Source organism: Kogia breviceps, chromosome 15, assembly GCF_026419965.1.
Source record: "Kogia breviceps isolate mKogBre1 chromosome 15, mKogBre1 haplotype 1, whole genome shotgun sequence".
Lineage (NCBI taxonomy): Eukaryota > Metazoa > Chordata > Mammalia > Artiodactyla > Physeteridae > Kogia > Kogia breviceps.
Genome location: NC_081324.1, coordinates 69,030,966 through 69,051,158, shown reverse-complemented (window position 1 = coordinate 69,051,158; position 20,193 = coordinate 69,030,966). Strand labels below are relative to the sequence as shown.

The 20,193-nt window shown below is 51.0% G+C and overlaps 1 protein-coding gene and 1 long non-coding RNA gene across 5 annotated transcripts in view; one reads left to right on the top strand and one right to left on the bottom strand.

Annotated features, from left to right (window-relative positions):
• Positions 1 to 11,797, top strand: part of LOC131742439 (uncharacterized) — a 59,595-nt gene extending 47,798 nt beyond the window's left edge. Inside the window, exons 2-4 of the long non-coding RNA XR_009331438.2 lie at positions 2,038 to 2,215; positions 5,184 to 5,256; positions 8,774 to 11,797. This is a non-coding gene — a long non-coding RNA (uncharacterized lncRNA). The remainder of the gene's footprint in view (positions 1 to 2,037; positions 2,216 to 5,183; positions 5,257 to 8,773) is intronic.
• TTC28 (tetratricopeptide repeat domain 28) overlaps positions 4,571 to 20,193 on the bottom strand; it is a 573,809-nt gene continuing 558,186 nt past the window's right edge. For 2 of the 4 annotated variants that reach the window (XM_059040205.2, XM_059040207.2), the window contains 8 exons: positions 19,328 to 20,048; positions 16,895 to 17,019; positions 14,431 to 14,662; positions 13,764 to 13,840; positions 12,245 to 12,268; positions 11,526 to 11,655; positions 8,372 to 8,479; positions 4,571 to 7,151 (listed from right to left, as the gene is read on the bottom strand). In XM_059040205.2, coding sequence (XP_058896188.1) covers positions 5,524 to 7,151; positions 8,372 to 8,479; positions 11,526 to 11,655; positions 12,245 to 12,268; positions 13,764 to 13,840; positions 14,431 to 14,662; positions 16,895 to 17,019; positions 19,328 to 20,048 — 3,045 coding nt within the window. In that variant the 3' untranslated portion in view covers positions 4,571 to 5,523. The remainder of the gene's footprint in view (positions 7,152 to 8,371; positions 8,480 to 11,525; positions 11,656 to 12,244; positions 12,269 to 13,763; positions 13,841 to 14,430; positions 14,663 to 16,894; positions 17,020 to 19,327; positions 20,049 to 20,193) is intronic. The other 2 variants (XM_059040206.2, XM_067015758.1) reach the window with 1 other exon arrangement.

Below are 20,193 nucleotides of genomic sequence, written 5' to 3'. Positions count from 1 at the left end.
AATCTAAGTGATTGGCAACTTTTCGATTATCTTCTTGTTATTGATGCTTAACTGAATTGTATTCTCATTAGGTTGGTGGCAATGATATTGATTGCTAGAGGCCAGAACATGGTCTATTTTTCATGAAATAGTTTGTGTTTGCTTATGAAAAATGTTGATTCACTATCAGAAACTAGGTTCTCTCCAAGTCATAAGCCTGTTTGCTGATTGTTTAAACCCACCATATATACTTTCTAAATATTTGTCTAATTAACCCATCAGGTACTGAGAGTAAAGGGTAATAATATCTCCTGTTATAGTAGTGTAGTTTTCCAAACTTGTAGTTCTGCCAATTTTTACTTTATGAATTTTGAGGCTATAATGTTAGCTGCATACAAATTTAGAATTTTGCCTTTCTAAGTTTTTTTTAACATTAGAAAATGGATCTTCTTTGTTTTTATTAGTGCCTTTTACTTTAACATCTATTTTACTGATGCTTTACTGTCAGTCATTTTGGGGCCCTTATGCTTTGGTAGTTGGGTTTTTTCTTTTCAAACAGCATTTTTTTTTAAAGAACATGTGGCATGTTGCCATCTGTCAGCCTCCTTTTTAAGTTCACTTACATTTTTAGTGATTACTGATTATCACTTATTTTTAAAATTTATTTCATTTTTCTTTCCTCCTCCTTTTAAAATGGTTTTTGTTGTTCCCTCTTTTTTCTTTTAAATCAACTAAGTTTTTAAAAATTTATTTCTCCTCTGCTAATTAGTTTGGTATAATCCTCTATTTCTATTTTTTGTGTGTGGTTATGCATACTTAACTTACTATCTCTAAAAATCTACTTTTCTCTTCCCAAACAAATAACACTTTAACTTCCTTGCTTTAATTTTTTATTGCTACCCAAATGAGACATTACTCTTTTTATATAATCAATACTTGTTTTGATTTTTTTTTTTTTACATTCACCTAATTCTGTGTTCATTATTTCTTCATGCATCTCAGACTGTCACAGGTAGGACTGTTTTCCTTTCTGAAATACAGTTGTCCTTTAAACAACGTCTGGGCTGGGGCACCAAACCTTTGCACAGTAAAAATCTGCATATAACACATAGTCTGCCCTTCTTATATGTGGTTCCTCACGGCTCCTCCATATCCGTGGCTCCACATCTGCACATTCAACCAACTGTGGATCGTTTAATATTGTAGTATTTACTACTGAAAAAAATCCACATATACATGGACCCGCGCACTTCAACCCTGTGTTGTTTGAGGGTCAGCTGTACTTCCTTTGCAAGTTTCTTTTAGATACGGGGATCTAGTGGTAATGAACTCTGTTTGTCTACAACCATAGAATTTTCTGTCCTGCAACACAGAAGATCAGAAGCATTTAGCCATCTAAACCACTACCACCAACCGGTACTCAGGCCTCGGGACCAGATGAGCTGCATGCAGGTCCGCTCAGCTGTGTGCTTTCTCTGGCTCTGCTCCTGACAAACTTGAGGCTCCAGTGTGGTTATAAGGATAAACTCCAGACAGAAATACATGCTCATTAATGACACATGACCACTTTTGTGTACTGCAAAGAAACCTAGGAAGTGTGGAACATGCATAGAAAGTGAGTGATTCAGATACAGTACTTAAAACCAAGGGAACTCATGCTTTAATAGACACTGAAATCACAAAGGAAGGCCAAGTGCCTCAGCAATCTCAATAAAAATATGAAGTTCTTTTTACATGGTAAATTTCATAATATAAAAAGTTTAATGCCATCTGGAAACTCATTTACAAAAGAAGTCCACATAGGCCAAAGATGGCTAACACTGCATACAAGGGGCATGAGTGCCAAGTGGGGAAGGTGTCTGAGGAGGGGAGATGTGACCACGTGTGTCCTTACATGGAACATCTTTGAAGGGTCTGGCACAGACATGGGCCCAGTTCACAAAGCACATGTACAATTCTTTAGGTAAAACAACAAAATATGTGATGAAAATTATACATTTTTCACATTCTGCCTACTTAATAAATGCAAACCAAATTATTGTGTGGCATTTTTTCCAGCCTGAACTGAAACTAACGAAGTGACTGTTCTCCTTGTGGTGGGGGTGGTGGCAGGACAGGCACTGAGCTGGGGACTTGCCAAGGTGACCGCCTACCAGGATTCACGGGGACAGACAAGCACAGCGAGGACAGCGTGTGCAGCAGCGCATGGACCAGGGACCGTTTCAAGTGGATGGAGGTGAGAACTTCATTTTACTACACACCAATACCAAAACGCATCAAAATGTAAGCTTGAGTAGCTAATTTTGTCTTGGTATGCTGACTTAAAGATCACTGAAGTAGCTGCATGGTTCACTGGTGAGAAGTAAGACAGATTCGACTACCTTGCTTTGTGGTCATACCAAGGTTTCTAGGAGAGGGAGATTTTATTGCTTGTATTTGGTGTATTTGCATCTGATGGGAGTAGAGTAGGGGCAGGGGTTCCAGTTTCCTGAGCTGAAAAAGAAATAATATCCAATGCTGTCTGCATACAGTGAGGAAAAATATTTTTGTAAATTTCACCCACATCCATCGACTCCTTCCAAGTGGGGCAAAGAGCCGAGGACTATGCAGGGGTCATTCGCTTCCATCCACATGGCTCAGGTTCCCACGCATTCCTGTCAGTTTTATCCACAGCCTGACACTCACTTTCCCAAGATTGTAGAAACAAAACATTATGCTGATTGTGTTTTCTGTCATCTATACCAGCAGTCAGCAGACTTTTTCTTAAAAGGCTAGATATTTTAGTTTTTGTGGACCAAGAGGTAAAATCAAAAATATTATGTAGGTACTTATTTATATAAATATTTAAAAATGTAAAATCCATTCCTAGCTCATGACTATAAAAATCCGGGCCTCTGACCAGATATAGCCTGTGGGTCATCATTTGCCAACCCCTGATCTGTACAAAGAATTTGCAAATTATACAATCTCATGTAATTTTTAAGTGCATACTGTTTTCAAGGTAGCCTGAAAAATTCACCTTGATTTTACATCCATTTCACTTGTATAGAAAACACCAAGACTGACAGTAAACATAAAGAAGTGGCGACTCTACAGTGATTTTTAGATTGGTCCTATTATTTCATCATCTTTGCTTTGCTTCCTTGAAACTTATATCTAGGACCAAAAAAAATCATATATTCCATTTGGCTTTTCAACATGAAACCTACAACAACAAATGTATTTAGGACTAAAACCAGGTTAGGGTCCACTAGTCCTCGAGTCCTCTGGCTTGAGCAGTCTGGGTGGTTGAGGATGTGCGCTAGAGGGAGGCCTAGGGGGTTGTGCCCTCGTCCTCAGGGATGGAGCAGAGACCCGGGCTTTCCTCCAGGGCTACTTGGCACTTGGGAAAGAGGCTGAGAGTTGCTGGGAAAGGAACAGCCCAACTATCTATATGTGGATTCAGAAATTTACTTTGAGGTTTACTTCTTGTTGTTGAGGACCTGATTTTACTATCTAAATGCACAGTGCTATATAAACTTGGCTTTCATTTGCTACACTGGTACTTTTATTACCATTTATAAAAGACATAAAGACAGCCTCATAGTTGCTTGCTTCTTTATAAAGTATTTCTCTTCCAGTGTTGGGATCAGGGTTAGAATGGGACATTCTTTTGCTTTTGTCAACATGGCTATTGGGTTAAACACAAAAAGCTTCTATGACATAGCTCCGGAGAGTAAGACAAATTGAATAAATATTCTCTCTTCCTCTTTTCAGAGTACAGTGAGGAACAGGGCAACTAACTGGTCAGTGCATGTTTATAAAGTGAGATCCTATCCAGGGTTAAAAACTCTCCCTGGAGGTCTTGATGTTAGTGTCCCTCCTGCCAGGCCCCTTCTGTCCACTCCCTGTGTGGCTCGTGTCCTGGGACAAGAGGCTGCCCACCGTTGTATGATGGACCCTCAAAGTGAGGATGGTAGGATTTCAATTTTAGAATTACCTAAAAGAGGCTTATGTAAATTCTCCAACTAAACTTAAGACTAACATGATTTTCAGTACTTTTCTTTATTTAAATATGTTAATGGTTACCCCTACCTAGACTGTTCTTTTGTCTTGTCCCAGCTGGCAACAGTATCAGTGAACTGTCATAGCTATAGGAAAAATCCCTCTTTTTTTCTTTTTTTCTATGACAACACTTTTAGGAATATCTCTTTCCCTGTTCAGCAGTAATTCAGATGTATATCCCAGCAGAAGGCCCCCTGCTTCTGAGGCTGTGGACATTAAAGTCTTCTGTGGGATGGGGAGGGGATTTGTCCTTTGGACCACAGGAGCAAGGGGCGCTGGTCACACTAAGATGAGGGTCCAAATGCAGCTCACAGATGTGAGGTGCTGGGATTGTGGGAACCTGGTGACAGATTTAGACAGAAGGGGTTTTAGAAGCCTGGTGTTGGGAAAAGATAATAAAATTAAGCAGGTAATAAAGGGAATAAGAGCTGGAAGGCTAGATTCTGGTTAAATCTGGTTAGCCATGGGATTTTTCTTTTGTTTTTTTTGTTTGTTTTTTGGTGGGTTTTTTTTTTGTTTGTTTTTTTGGGTTTTTTTTTGTTTTTTTGCTTATAAGGAAACTGAATAATTTCAAACTCCCCCCTCCAAACTTGATAATTGCTTATTGATGACTATTCAAAATTTGACATTTTAAAAAACTTTTTGAGCTTTTAAAAATAATAGCTATAAATGCAAAGTACTATTGATAATAAAACCAAGTTGTTTATCCACGTACAAAAAAGGTCAGTAATGTTTTAAAAGCACAAAGTTGCATTTTAAAATCACAATTGCATAGTTCTAAAATGCCTGGATAAGAGTTACATAAATTTTTTTAAGAAAATTCAAGTTTGGTTGACAGTGGGGCCCCAGGGACATTTGTAGCCCTCAAACAGCAGAGTTCAGGAAGTGAATTATTGCCTTGTTACTCTGATGTTACAATATCATGAGACCAAAACTGCTACAATTTAATTATAAATCATTGGCATTTTTAAAACCAGTATCCTGTTTTTTGGCTACTATAACACTTTCATGTAGAACTCAACTTAGAGATATTTTATATACCCTACCCCCAACCAGCACCTGAAAGCCTTAAAAAAGCTCTGTTTGTATTTCTATGTATAAAAGGTACTGCATATATACCTCTTAGCAAAATATGTGCTCCCTTTCTCTCCCCACCCCAGAACCATGACCATTTTTGTACAAAAATCCTGTTGAAGAATCACATCAAAGATGAGAAGCGCAGGGAGTTCCAAGGTAAACATTTGGTGACATGTGTAGAAAATTCCATGAGCCTCCTGTACCAACCCCACCGAAGTCCTGGCTTTTGGTGAATCTGGCCCAGAGTCCCAGAGGGGCTACCAGTGTGTGTGTGTGTGTGGCATCTGGGAGTGGTGGCGCCCGCGCCCCGAGAGCACACCCATGCTTGGGGTGGCCGCACTCAGGAGCAGGCCAAGTGAGTGCGGAGAGCTGGGCTGTGGGCCGCTGTGCTCCAAGTCGGTGTTGGTGGGTATAAAAGATGTTTTAGCATTTAGAGGAAGGAAAAAATCTTCCTGGGGACAGAAACTTGTATCCGTTTCCAGAAGGAAGTCTCAAAGGACGCGTGGGCACTGCGGCAGGAGGGCTGGCGGGCAGCGGCAACGTGCTCAGCGAGGTGGTCTCTGTATGCCAGTGTCCGTTGGGAGGGGCTTTTGGGGGCGTTTCTCCACATTGCTGCAAAGACAGCTCCTTAAGTTCCAGCTTGTCTGCTCCTTCCTCCTTCTTGTTGTGCCGAGGTGACAAGTTTAATAAACTGAGGACATCTCTCTTGGAAGTCATCGTTCCAGGGGTCCCCCGAAATATTTTCATTGGTCCCGTGGAATGCTGGGGTGTGCTCTGCCAAAACATCTTCAGGTTGTGTACAGCCTGCACCTTCTCGTCGATGGCTGCCATCTTCAGCTTGTCTATGTCAGGAGCGTCGGCTGGACTCGAGCGAGCGGAGCCAGCTGAGGAATAGGAGAGAGCTGGGGACGGTGCACTTCCAGCAGGAGACTGGTGGCCTGAGCTCGGGGACATGTTCCTTGGTGATTTGGAAATGTGAGCACTGTAAGGAGAGCTGGGATACTTCAGCTTAAAGAGAGGCTGGTCAGTCAGGGAAATCTGGGAGTCGGAGCCGGGCGATGGCCGGCCACTGTGCTGGCTCGGGCTGTCTTTGATGGATGCCTCTGAGGCGGTGGGGCTGCTGTATCCCGAACTCACCTTGGGTAGGGAAGAGCTTCTGGCTGGGGGCTTTGGTTTGATAGTAACTGGCGACGGCTGGCTCTTCTGGTGGGAGAGGGCAGGCCTGCTGAACGCACTTGTTTCTGACGCTCTGAAGACAGCAGTGCTGTTGGGCACGGAAATGCCATCTTCAGGATTAGTGCCCTTACCTTGACCACCGCCCCTCTGAAGACGTTCCACCGCCATGAGATGGCTTTGTGTCTCCTCTAGAATCTTCTGGGCCAACTCTTGTGGATCAAGCTTCGGGTTGCTTTCTTCTTGGGATTTCACGGTACTATCTGTTTCTGTGCTAGACTGGTCTGATTCTCCCGTATCTGAACTTGCTAGTTTTCCAACCTTCTGGAAGGGTGAGTTTGGGCTGGGAATCAGAGTCATTTTAACTGGAGAGTTTGGAGTGCTTATGCTCCCCTTGGAGCTTACCGAAACTTTCACACTGCCAGCTGTCCCGACGCGGGACTGTTTGTGATCTGGTGAGAAGCGAGTCTGTCTGTCTTCTTGGTAGGCCGCCAAAGGCTCAGTGCTGATGATGGAAAACCCTTCGTATTCTTCTTCATCTTTGCTGTCTGCAGGGCGGTTCGGGGGGGACAGCTGGCTCCGAGGCAAGGTGGATCGCTGTGGGAAGGCGTTCTTGGACCGGTCGTAGTCCTGCCTTCCTCGAGGACCTCCGCCCTCTGACCCACCCTCAGTCTTGGAGACAAAGCTCATTGAGGAGGCGATGGAGCTCAGACTGTACACAGAGATGGCGTCTGAGGCTATGCTCTCTGCACCGGTGGGAGAGAAAGGAGGGTGCTGGTAGCCCAAAGGCAGAGCATTGGAGACAGACTGGGCTGAGGCCAGAGACTCCAGGGAGGACGAGCTGTCAAGGCTGAGGCGCTTGGGCAGCTCAGTGGAATCTAAGACAAAACATAGGCGCCCAGAGGACAGTTAGAATTCTGTATGGTTCTGATTTTTCTTTCACAAGCATCCTTGTATGCATAGAAGCTAGCAAAGCATTATGCAAGTTACTTATACACAACTGAATTCATCCTATAAGCCTGAAAAACACAGTCCTGTTGGAAAAAGTAAAGCTTACACTAGGGCCAAAAATACCCCGAGAGCACCCACAGCCCCGCGCGCTGCAGACCCCACCATGTGCCCATCTCCACTCTGCTCCCTATCTCACGGGACTCCATGGCGGCCTCCTGCTCTGAATGGGGTGATTGATCTGTGATGCCCCCTGTCCTAAACCCTCACCCGCCATCCCTTCCAGCTCCAGCCCCATCGCTCCACACCCCAGCAACCTCCTCTCCATCCTCTCCACACGGCCTCTCCTCCCAGCTGCTCTTAACCCACTCCAGTCAGGCTTTCGTCCTCCCCAGTTCATGTGAAGGTTAACAGTGGCCACCAAATCTGGTATTCTGCACAATCACACCTGGCCCTTGTGGACTGATCCTTCCCGGGCCCCTCCTTATCTCTGTGACCTCTGACCCCAGGAGTGCCCACAGGACACAGTCCTCTTCCCCTCGGACCTATGTGCACATTTATGTCTCCACACTGGACACGTCTAACCAGCTGCCTATGAAGGTGTCCAAGAGGGAACTCAGACCCATCCCATTCCTTCTGCCACTTTCAAGGTCTCAGCAAAGGCAGCCCCATTCTGGCAGCCGTTCCAAAGAACAGGATGTCACCTTTGGCCCTCTCTCTCTGAGCACATTCATCAGCAGGCCCTGTTGGTTGCCCTCAAGCCTTGGCCACCATCCGAGCCAGCATTTAGCCTCACTTGGCCTCTTGAGAATGGCAGGCAGGCTTGCCCCAGGGTCTGAAAGTGCCTCACAGGCCTGGCTCTGGGCACCACTGCTCCCTCATCACCTCTGCTGCGATGCCACCCTCACTTCCTTAGTCCCTTAATCTGCACATTTTCTGCAGAGCACATGGTGACACCTCATCTAACACATACTACATGTATGCTCATCGTAAGTTGAGTTCCACGAGAGCAGGGAGTTTGTTTACTTGACCATTCCCTAACACACAAAAAAGGTTCATTCACTTAATTCTTCCTCTTCCCAAACCATAATCAGGGTCATGCCTGTGGCTCCTGGGGGGCACTTGGGGTGGCACCACACGGAGCTCTTACCGAAGAGTGCGAGCAGGGCTTGGAGCGCAAAGTGCATGGTCCGTCGATTGGCTTGTTTCCCGGTTTTCAGGATTACTTCCTCCTGACCAACCTCACAGAGATCAAAACCTATAGAAACAAAGAATATAAACACCTGCTTCCTTAGGGAAGATTCCATGCCCTAAAAAGGATTAGAGCCGCTCAGAAAGCCACGCCTGGGCCCCCCATCTGCACGTCCATCATGTGAACGTCAAGTCACGTGAACCAACGGGGGCCAGCTCTGAGACCATCACACCTGCTCAGCGTGGCTCCCCCTTGCTGTGTGTGGACCTCTCTCCCTTTGTAGAGCGCTGAACTCCATTCTCCAGAGGGGAGGGTGGGAATTAGTAAGGCTCATTAACACTTGTCTCCATTCTTTTGCAGAAGAAGAGTCCACTTAAAGAATACTGTCCAGGACAGACACTGGCCACTCCGTTCGGCACTGGGTCCAATATTTAAAGCCAGTGCAGGGGAAGGTGGAAGCTTCTCAAGGGCAAGGACAGTGTCTCCACGCGTGGTCAGTGTCTGCCACAAGGGCTCTGAGATGAGCGCTCTCTGATGCTGATGCTGCAGAATCTGCTGTATTGGCTGAACTGCCCTGCAGGAACTCCACTCCTCTCTGCCAGAGCCCGAGGGGCTGCTCCTGAGCCTAACAGTTCTAATGAGACACGGAGCTGGCACAGCCAAGGGCAGGAGCCTCCTGAGCAGGAGGCTGCCTAACGAGCTGTTGCCACAGCACTTAGACAGCAGGGGCCATTACAGAGGCAACCAGCATGTCTCCCAGGAAGAATGTAGGAGGAAGAAGCCAAACAGACACCAGAGCCAGTGCTGTGTCCATAGGTGGTGCCACCGAGCAAGGAGTTAGGGCCTGGGAGCCTCAGCATGGAACGTCTTCACTCACCTCAGCCTTCACTTACCTCAGCGGATCACTGAGCTCTGCCTGAAACAGTGCAGACGCTCCCTGCCGGCAGCCAGGGGGCAGGCCCTGTGATCCCAGGCCCTTCCCCTCCTCTGACCTCACAGTGTTCCCACAGTAGGGACCCATGATACTTGACGGATGACGGAGAGCATTTGCCAAAGGAGAAATCTGTCTCTGCCTTTTTTATTCTTGTAACTCTGATATTGGTTCTGACACTCAGTCCTTTGGGAATTAGATTTCAGTAGAGTAGCCACTCAGCATTCGGGTTAATATGGGACATTTTGCTCTCTGAACTCAAAAATAAACAGTCCCTGAAAACAACAGGAAGGTCTCAGAGAACTCAGCACTTTGAAAACGAATATCTAATAATATAAATGTAACTTTTAGTTAGAAAACTCTATCAAAGTAATTTGAACTGGTTGCTCTAATAGAACTGAGTCCTCTAAATAAACCACAGCTCTGTGACAGGTGTGATGGTGCCAAGGGCTGGAGGGGGCACTTCTCCCCAGTCTCAGTCCAGAGGATTTAAAAATCAGAAGTAGGTGCACCCACCTCACCCCTTGAGTATCACTGGGATTTTGCAAAGTACAGAGACATAGAGGAGCATGAATGAAAGTCACCCAGGACCCCAGCACCAGAGAGAGCCAGTGACACACCTGGCAAAGGGGCATCAGAAACAGCCTGTCCGCAGGGGAGGAGGGCTGGCTCTGTCACACCCGCACTCAAAGGGGGGCTGAGCCCCTGCTTGAGGACAGGAGCTTTTCCTTTATACAGAAGGGCCTTGGCTTCGTTCTTGCCTCACCCTGCAGCCTGTCACAAAGATGAAGAGACCCAACCTGGGTTGTGGACCTGATCTTTCTCACCCTTGCTGCATCTGCTCCTGACTTATCTATTCAGATATAAATTTACTATGTTTACACCAAGAAGCCTATGTTTTAAGTCCACAGAAAACAAGCAAATAGTACAAATCATAAAGGACATCAAAGCATCTACTCACAGGGGATTTGGAGCCCCTGTGGGGCTGTGTGGCTTTCCCCCTTTACCTTCAAAAACAAATGGAGCCTGCCCTAAGCAGAGTTGGGCTGGGAAAGGTCATCTACAAATGGGCTAGCAAAGATGGCCCAATACTGAATAACAAGGCCTCCCAAGCAGAAGAGAAGTTCCTTAAAAAGGAATCTCTGCCCTGCCATGTTTGATGGCTGGTCCCTGTACCAGTGAATCCAGGCCATGTCAACCTCCAAAGACGCCCCACTCGATCAGGTTAAAAACCAAGGGCCTTCCACTGGCCTCACAGCCCCAGGATCTACCCCATCCTCTGTCTCATCTGCCCCCGTGTCCCCTGCACCTTGCCCCCAGGTTCACCGAAACTCTTCCCTCGGCCTGGATTTCATCCACCCCTCCAGCACATCACTGTGACCCCGATGCTTTTGTCTGTCATAGTGCTTCCTCACCTTCTGAGGTGCTCCCCTTAGATTAGGTCTTTCTATGTCTGCCTGTCTCCCCCTCTAGCATGAAAACTCTGATAAGAGGGCAGGGCTTTTTGTCCTTTGCTCATTGCTGCATCCCCAGTGCCTAGAACATTGCCTGACATAGAACAGGTGTTGAAAAACAAAACAAAAAAAATACATGGAGTGAATGGCTCTCCGGCAAGTCACACAGGCACTTAAGTGGGGCAGGAGGAGAGCAGCTTAGCCTCCCAAGGTGTTTTTTCAACAGACGCACCTGTAGTAAAAAAGTAGCAACATTGTTGGGAGCTGCCTCAGTTGGGTTACAATGTCGAGAAAGGAAGAGTGTTCTGGATTGAAAGAGGATCCTGGAATACGCAGTTCTAGGTCCCCATGGTCAATCAAAGGTGGTTTCAATTGTTTTTTCTGCCAAGTTCCAGTGATAGGGACCAATATTGTTTTATGACTTGACTTCATTTTCTTTAATCATGGCCTGACTCCCAACAGTACTTGAATCTAACAGATTCATCGTAACGCAGTGACTACAAATGGGAGAGAGGAAATCATAATGTAGGGAGAGTGGGACAAAGCTGGAAGGCCATTTGGAAATTGTGCTAAAGCACTAGAGTCTTTGCATTAGCTATTTTTAAGTAATAAACAAAACACTAAGACCCCTAAAAGTCTATCAACTTTACCCAATAGAAGTGAGAAAAATAGGTTTTAAAAAAATAGAATGAAAGAAACCAGTGAAGTCAAGAATGCTCTATCCTACCTAGAGCCGCCAGGAATTCGTGACATCCCGGGAGCCGCCACAGCTGGACGCTGATGGAGACCTGAATGGGGGCTGATGCGAAGTCCTGCTCCTTCTCACCGGCCTGCAGCTGGACCAGCACCTGGTGGAGCTGAGCGGGGAGAGCGTCAGCATCCGCTGCATCTGGGCCCCCAGGGGTTTGTCCCCAAGTTTTTCTTGTGTCACCTGTCATTATCATCGCTAATGACCTTAACACGTGGGTAGCATCTGAAATTCTCTTTATGGTGCCTCCATGCCTACTGTCCTGCTGTCCTCTCTGTGGGAGCTCGAGGGCCAGCCCCCAGGCAGGGTTTCTGCTTCCAGCCTCTTGCCTCGTACACTGGCCACGTACACTGGCCACGGGCCTATGAGTGCAGGAGGGGACTCGGGGCCTAGAGGAGGGGTGGGTTCTCCCAGACACAACCTGCTGAATGTGTGAACTCCACCCGGGGCCTCGTGTGGGTTCACAGTGTGTTGCTCCTGCCCCTGCTGTTCTGAGGGAACTTGAAAGGTCAAATCAAGAGCACAAGAAGGGTGGAGCAGGAAAGGGGAGCCAGAGCGGAGACGGGGCAGATCATCTGAGCCAGCGGCACTGCCCCCCAAGCCTGAGCGCGTGTTGGCGAGACAGCAGTGCCAGGGGGACCTCGGGGTGGGCGGGTTGAGGGGCTCACCTGACAACAGTGCTACTCAGTGGTACTCACCATTCCAACCATATTTTTAACAGCCTTCGGCCAGCAGATTATAAGAAGAAGAAAGAAAAAGAGAGAAAGAAGAGAATTTAGACTTAAGCACAGGTAGTTATGCAACACAAGCTGATCACTGCTGTAGGAAGCACCGCACCGGGCCTGCGGCTCTGACCCGGAGGGGAGAGGAGTGAGAGTCAGCAGGGACACACAGGAGAACGCACAGCCACGCCCAGGCCAGATGCGCTGGGGGTGGGGGTGGGGCCAGGGTCGGCCAGGCCCTGCCCTTCCTCGCCAGGAGAGGGGGAGGGGCACAGTGGGCACGGATAGGCCACTCTGTAGAGCGAAGTCCACTCTGGTTCCAGAGTGACTCGGAAATGCCTACCATCCCCCAGCCACTGGGGGTGGCCCAGGACGCTTCCCTGTGGAGGTCCCCTGTGCTGCCACCAAAAGCTAGACATTAAGCTGTTGGCTGTTTGGATGCTCAGCCTGGCCCTGTAAATGTTAACTCTAGCTTTTTCTTTTTGTAGAGCATAGGCTTGTAGCCCTCCTGGGTTCAGAATGTTTAAGTGTCTTCCTGATTCCATTCAACAAGCAGGTCTAACACACATACTACAAAATGAGCAGAAACTCACTGAAGGGGCCAGATCGGTAAGCTACGTTCCAAATCCAAGCTGGAAACCAGCCCAGGTAGGGGGAGGCTCCAGGAGCCAATCAGATTTGCAGAGGTTAACCCTAGATGGAGCAGCTTTATTTCCACATAGAAACAGTTCTGCTAAAATGAAATCTGCTGATATCTAATAACGTGTTTTTCAAATTATTACACTCTAAGGTGACCAGAGAAAACTGCTCTGTGCTCTTTAGGGGTTGCCATGCTGTCACCCCGGTGCTTGTTCCAGACCCTCACTGGCCAGTAGGAAGATCAGAAGCTCTTAGGCCAAGTTGGGAAGGGCCTACATGATGCTAAGGGTTAGAATCCTCCAATTCTCTGAATTAGATCTACATTCTCCTAAAAGAAAGCACTTTTTGAAAACCTGCTAGGCAGTATCTTTCATGAGACTTGACTTTGTGTTCACCACTGTGGTGGGTCATACTTTGATCTAAGAATAAGTATTGGAGCACCTGTAGCCACCCTGACGGGATGGCCCTACACCTGCTGGCTTGGGTAAGGTGGCTGCAACATTTGTCAATCAGCAGAAACAGTTGGTGGTTAGGGATGATAAGGTGCAGGAGACCACTGAATGGAGCGTTCAGGAAATGCCCTGAGACTGCAGGTGACTGGGGCCCTTAAGCATCCTCTGAGGCCCTTGGGACTCGGCGCCCAGGGAGGACACTGGGAGAACTTGCCCCTCTGTGCCTGCACCTGCCGGAGAGGGCAGTTCTACTCCCAGCCCTTGCCTTTTCCTTCTCATTATAAAAGCTGAAAAAAAAGCAGTGAGGCTGCATCACATGCAGGTTCCTATTTGGGGCCAAATCACTGTCTTTCCAACCCGGCACAGTCCTTAGACCTGGGCTCAGCTGTCCTGGCTCAACTCACCCGGCTGATGAGCTGCTCGCCCGTCTCCGAGGCAGTGATGAGCTTGCAGAGGGCTTGGAGGGCAGGGTTGGGCAGACCTAAAGCAAGGAGGAGGCAGGCGTTATTATCCGGAGGGGCCTCTGCACCCACAGTCCTGCACCTCCGAGGGGGAACGCACCCCAAACGCTCAGCTTTGGTGGCATTTTCAGAAGCTCGGGACAGCCAGATGTGTGTATCTGTGTCTGACTTGTCTCTGAGAAGGACAGATGGAGGCAGGGCCAGTCCTGACCCTGCTGTGTCCTCCAGGCGTACAGTCACATGCCAGGACCCCCAACCAGTCGCTCAGGCAGCATCACCCGCTTCGAGTGAAGCACAAAGGGCAGCCCTGAGCATCTGTGCCCCTCGTCACCCTGGGGTCAGCCACACAGCTCTGTCAGCTCCGAAGCTGCTGATTAATAGCAGCTACCGTTTGCCCAGCAAGACCTCATGTCACCCCAGGAAGGGGCAGAGGATGTGTTGCCATCAGATGGAAACACCAGGTCAGGAGCACTCCTTTCCCCCAGATCTGGAGGAGTCTGTGTCTGGGACTCTTCGGCACTTCTCGGGAGACCCTCACTCCTCCGCATCTAAGACCCGGCAGGGACCACGGCCACCCACTACCCTGCTCGAGCTGTCAGCCGAGGCTCACCCAGCAGGGACTGGATGGTGCTGCTGCACTGCTGGAGCCGGTCGCCCGGGTCCGAGGTTGGGAAGAAGACGGCTGCCGGCAGGCCGCTGGCCGGGGGGTCCAGCCGGAAGCCCACAGCGGTGAGGAGGGCCTGCCAGCCAGGGATGCCGCCAACTTTGTTTTCCACGCTCTGCTGGGATGTGTACATGGCGTTGCGCTGCCCGTTCTGAATGCGCTGTAGGGACTTCTCCACCTGCACGGGAGAGGGGAGTGAGGTGCTGCTCTGCGTGGGGTGGGCGGTACCCTGTTTTCTCTCCAAGTGGCTTTGGGGGAACACAAAGCCCGTGTGGGAAGCTCTGCAGGGCTGGCAGCTGCCACCAGGCACCCAGGCCTGAGGACCACACTCTGCAGCAGCAGCCAGTGTCTTGCAAGGGAGGGGCTGCTACCATCAGAGCCGAGGGCCGGAGATTCAGAAGAGTCCTGTCCCTTCCCTAACCCAGCTCTGGGCTGTCCTCCACAGACACTGAAGTGACTTGTCTGAAAACCAATCTCCGGCCAGGGACCTGCCCCAAACCCTGCAATGGCTGCGCCCCATCACTAGGATGAACCCTCAGGCCTTCACGACGCCCCCCTCACTGCTCATGCACCTCACACACACCAAGCAGTGCCCACCGTGGGGCCTTCGTCCCCCAGGCCTCCGACTCCTCCTTCATCCTGTAGCACCGACCTCTGGAACCTGTGTCCACCTGCACACGGGCCCCTTCCACCTTCCAGGGCCTAAATCAGTGCTGCCAGGTAACTGCCACCTTAACTCTCCCAGGAAGCATCCACAGCACCTGCAACAGCTGCAGGCCTTCCCTCAGCGGTTTTTCTCTCTAAGGGAAACCTCAGTCCCTCTGAGATGTCATCTGCTTTGGGGCACATGTGCCGTCACTGGAGGGGAAGGAGAGTTGTCCAGGATGTCACTTGAGACTTTTCTTAGAGTAAAACCCTGGGGTGCTGGGGGCTGACATCAGAGGCAGGAGGAAACGCACGTTCCCGGGCAGGACGGACAGGCAGCCAGCTGGCTGTCCCCTGGGCTAGAAGGGCCCTAGAGACACTGTCCAGTGGATAGTTAGAAGGAGGAAAAGACTGGTGAACTTGACCCATGGCCCCTACACTCACCCCAGAAGATGAAGCCAAGAAAAAAGAGAAAACCCTTAGATGTACTCGAGGGGCCTCAAGGCCGAATGGGAGCAGAGAGGCCTGGCCTGGGAGGAGAAAGCAAATGGGCTACGGCAAGGAAGGAGGGCACCTCTTGGGGCGAGAGGGACCTGACAAGGGTCCTAGTGCTGAGCAACATAAAGGCTCCGTGCAGCTTCCAGGCACAGGTTAAAAGCAGTTGAGAAAGTCTTCCCCCAAATTCTCAAAGCACAAGAGCACATCCACCCGGTGGCAGGCAGCGTGGGTACCTTGCGTCTGGCCCAAGAGCTGTCAGAGGTTTCAGGCTCCAGCATTCTTGTTCACACACTGATTTCTGTCAGGCCTGAAAAAACCTCCTTCAGGCAGACCTGAGCTTAGGAAATGTCCGTGACTGATCCCTCACTGGAGTCCACACAGAGCTGATGCCCAGCCCCATGCGCCTGGCCAAGGGAACATGCCCACCCAGAAGCCGGCCCCAGCCCACTGCCAGGACCCGTAGAGAAGCCTTCACTGGGTCCGTCCTGAGCACAGGCAGAGCTGTGTGTGCACCTCTAAGCTACGGGGTGGCGGTTTGCCTTGGGTTTGGAAAGAGCTCGGCTGTGGCGTGGGCTGTCCCCCACCTCCCCCTGCCTCACGGGGTCTGGGCTGGGGCTGCACTGGTCTTTCTGGCACAGAACTCCAAGAAAGCTAAGAATTCTAAATTATTTGAAACTGCCTTCTAGTTATCAAGGTGGAAGGGTGGAACAAGTTTTATGTCACTGTTTTCTGGCTTGATTTATAACCTTTCAATTCTGTAGAAAATGGCGTGGGGCCTCTGTGTTCTCACCAGGGCCCCGCCAAGAGTAGGGTTGGGCTTGGACTCTTGCAATTGAGTTTAGGGAAAGGCCAGTGTCCTTTGATTATAAAATACCAGTTCTCAGCTACCGGGACCCTATTGTGTGCCAGCTACTCACCTTTTCTCTAACCCTCACAAGAGCCTTGAAAAGGTAAAAGTTTTATTCCCCCCTTCTACTCGAGGAAGTTGAGGCTCGGAGAACAAGGTCACTTGCCCAAAGCCATGGGGCGGAAGCACCTGTGGTCAGGCCCTGCTCCAGGGCGCCCCTTGCCAACTCCCACCAGGGTCTGGGCGAGGATGGCTGCAGCCCATCGGTGTGACACTGCACACCGTGCCCACCGCACAGACGTCTGGGGACAACGTCCCCTCCACCTGCTCGCACCCCCCCGGTGCTGTGGGATCCCTCCAGCCTCTCCCTGCTCCTTGTGCATCTCCAGCTGCCTCCCGCGAGGGCCCTGCGCCCCTTACCAGGTGCAGCAGCACTCGCAGGGCATCCCGCGCCCGCTCTGGGTGCTGGAGGATCTCGGTGAGGGCCTGGCCGATGAGCGAGGAGGGACTGTTGAGCTTTACATCACTCCCGATGAGCAGGAACCCTGTGGGGAGCCCAGAAAGCACCTCAGAGCCGCCCTCAGCCAGCCCAGCTGGTCTCTACAGCTCATTTGTGCCAGAGAGAGGCCTGCCAAGGACAGCTGCTCCACGGGCTGGCCCGGGACGGCTAACTCACTGGGGCAGTTTGATACTCTTGCTGGGTGAGCTGCTCAGGAAAGCTGCTGAGGTAACTGCGCAGTGAGCGAGGCAGGAAAAGGCTGTGTGGCCCCCAGGGCCCCTCCCTGGCTTGGCCACCGCCCCGAGGAATGATCTGCCTTGTTTTCCCTGAAATTAATCTGTGTCGGTCTGGAACATGCCCAGGGATGGAGGGGCGGGTGTGCCTGACTCCTCGGGGCCACCAGACGAGGGGACAGGAGGAGGTATCCCCCAGTTGTAAGACGAGCAAACGGAGCCTAGGCTGGGGAGGAAGGAGCCATACGTCTGCCTGGATCCTGTCCCCCTTCTTCTTCCCCGGCACCCACTTCCATAAGCAGGGCCTGGGGGAGGTACAGCAGAGCAGCCTCCCCCAGCAACTTGAGGACCAACCTGCCTCAAGTAATGGAGCGGAAGGGTTTTCTGAGAATGAATGTGCCAGGGCTGTTTTTAAGGGTAACAGGGCAGCATCATTAAACACCATCTCCCACAGAACAGAGTTGGCTTTTCTATTGTCTGTCACTGAAACTAAACAGTGACAAAAAATATCGCGTCCATAAGCACACTGGGAAGATGCAGGGTGGGGCTGGGAGGCCCTGTCAAGAATAAATGGCCAAGCACAGGGGCTGGGTCCCCACAAACCCTGCAGTACATTCTGCGGGACCACGTGGGGCTCAGAGCCCCTTCTGACTGCTGAGGACAGATATAAACAGACACCATGTGCTGAGAACAATCATGGAAACCCCGGGCGTGATCGCCTCTGATTTCCGCATCTCCTGGCAGAAGTCTGGCAACATGGCCAGGCCCAAACCCACAGGGCCTGCCTGCCCACTGCCTCGTGGAGGGAGGGCCCAGCCGTGAGCTGAGGGCTGCCAGAGAGGAGGCCTGCTGGGCCAGCTGAATGTTTCTCTTCGGCCACGTGAGGAAACAGGATAGATTCTGCTTTGAATTTTGAATACCTTTTTGAACAAGACCACAGCTATGATGCGTTTGTGAAGTAAACACGTTCCACTCCTCAACAACATGGCTCACCCACCCGGCACCAGCCCGTGGCTGTGAGTAACACAGCGCCATGCCCAGGGCGGCCCCCGTGGGCTCCTGTTTGCTGGCCACTGGGCTTGGGACGCCACGGCCCCGCTTCAGGGCTCACCTGCCTTTGGGGAACGACACCAGCAACTGGATTTACTTTGAGGGGAAGAGTAAGGTGAAAGCCACTTTGTTCCCAACTTTTAAAATGGTTTTTTTTTTTTTTGCCATTAAAACAATAAAATGTAAATGTTTGAAAATAGTATTTTTGGTGTTCCTCTGCTTCTCAAGGTTTAAGACACTCATTGTGGCATTGGTGGGACTGTCTTCTGCTCTGGAGGTCCAGGGGAGGCGTAGGGACCAATTCAGAGAGACCACCACAAACTGAATGATCATGAAGTGCGTCAGCAAAACGGCCCTGCCGCATGAGAGGCCTGGGTCTGGGTTTGGACTCTGTCTCAGCCTGTCAGGGAGGGTCTCCCGCATGGGAGGGTCCACAGCGGGTCGCAGGTCATCACACGGAGCTGAGCGGCAGACCAGATGTCACGGGGAACATGCTCCCTCCACCCCCAGGCCCTCATGCCCCTCACAGGGCCCTGCGGTGGGACCACCGGGCACACACGCCGCCGGCCCCTCACGCACCACAAGATGTTCAACCCATTCCTCAGATTGTCTCAAATGTGGACAGGGAGATGCCGGCACCATCACCGTCATCCCCTTGGTACCACTGAGGACACTGAGCTTCAGAGAGGGTAAGGAACCTGTCTCAGGTCACACAGCCTGATGTGGAGCTGGACCAAACCCAAGTCCTCCGATGACCAAATCTCAGGTCTTTCTAAACACACTGACTGCTCTTTCCTGCAGTCTGGGATTCCTATGAGGGCCGTAAAATGGGTCACCCGGTGTACACAATGTCAGGAGGGGCCTGTCACGTGCTCTGACGGCAAACTGTTCTGAGGCTCCTGCTCACAAGGCCACTTTAATGCCACAGTGAGGAGGGACTGACTTGGACGGCGAGGCCCCCTCTCTGAGCCTCTCCGCACTGTCTCTCCCCAGCCCCCCACCGCCCCCATCCTCACCACCCCCCGCCCCTGACTGCGCCCCAGGCCCTCTGACAGGCGCCCGAGCCCCTACCTGCCCAGTTGGAGGGGTGTGAGAAGGCCTTGCTGCTCTGCACCACCTTCATGGCCTCGCCTAGGGCCGCGCTGGCCTTCAGGCCATTCAGCAGGGACGAGTACAAGGCGTGCAGGAACATCTTGGAAGCAGCCACAGGCACAGGCCACAGAGACACGAGGACACACTGTGCGCCGGCTGCCAGGAAGGCCCGCGTCAGCGCGATGACCCCGTCGGCTGTGACCTTGCTGTTGGACTCCTGGGAGGAGCCGAGGACCACCAGCTTCACAGGCAGCCGCAGGTCCAGGACGTCGGCGGCCGTGAGCAGCAGCTCCTGTAGCGGCGGGCAGTCCGAGATGCTCTCGCCATCGCTGGTGTCATCCTGCACCCGCAGGGACTCAGGGATGGTGTAGGGGTGGCCGAAGGAGCTCTTGCTGCCAGCGGGGGTGCCTTCCACACTGGGCGTGAGGACCAAGGCCGACAGTTTCCAAGAGATGTGGGTGGCAAAGTGGACGCACTCGGCCTGGGTCAGGGCGCTCATGACCCGCTCTTTGGTGGCCACGCTGCCCACCAGCGGCTGGCAGCCCAGCAGCTCGGACACCATGTAGGCCTCCTCCTCGGCTGACGGCATCGGGCCCCACAGCCACCTGTCCATCACCGCCGATGGGAGCTTGGGGTTGCCGACCACAGCCGCCATGGATGTGGAGCTGGAGTAGGCGGGAGGGTTCTTCCGCAGGTGAGACTGGAGGGGAGGAGAGACAGCGGGCCACCCATTAGGGCTTCTCTGCGGCAGGCAGACGCCAGCTCTCCAGCAAGGCTGCATCCGGCGTGGTTCCACCTGTTCTCCTGATAACCTTGTTCACTCTGCTTTTCAAGACCTTTCTGAC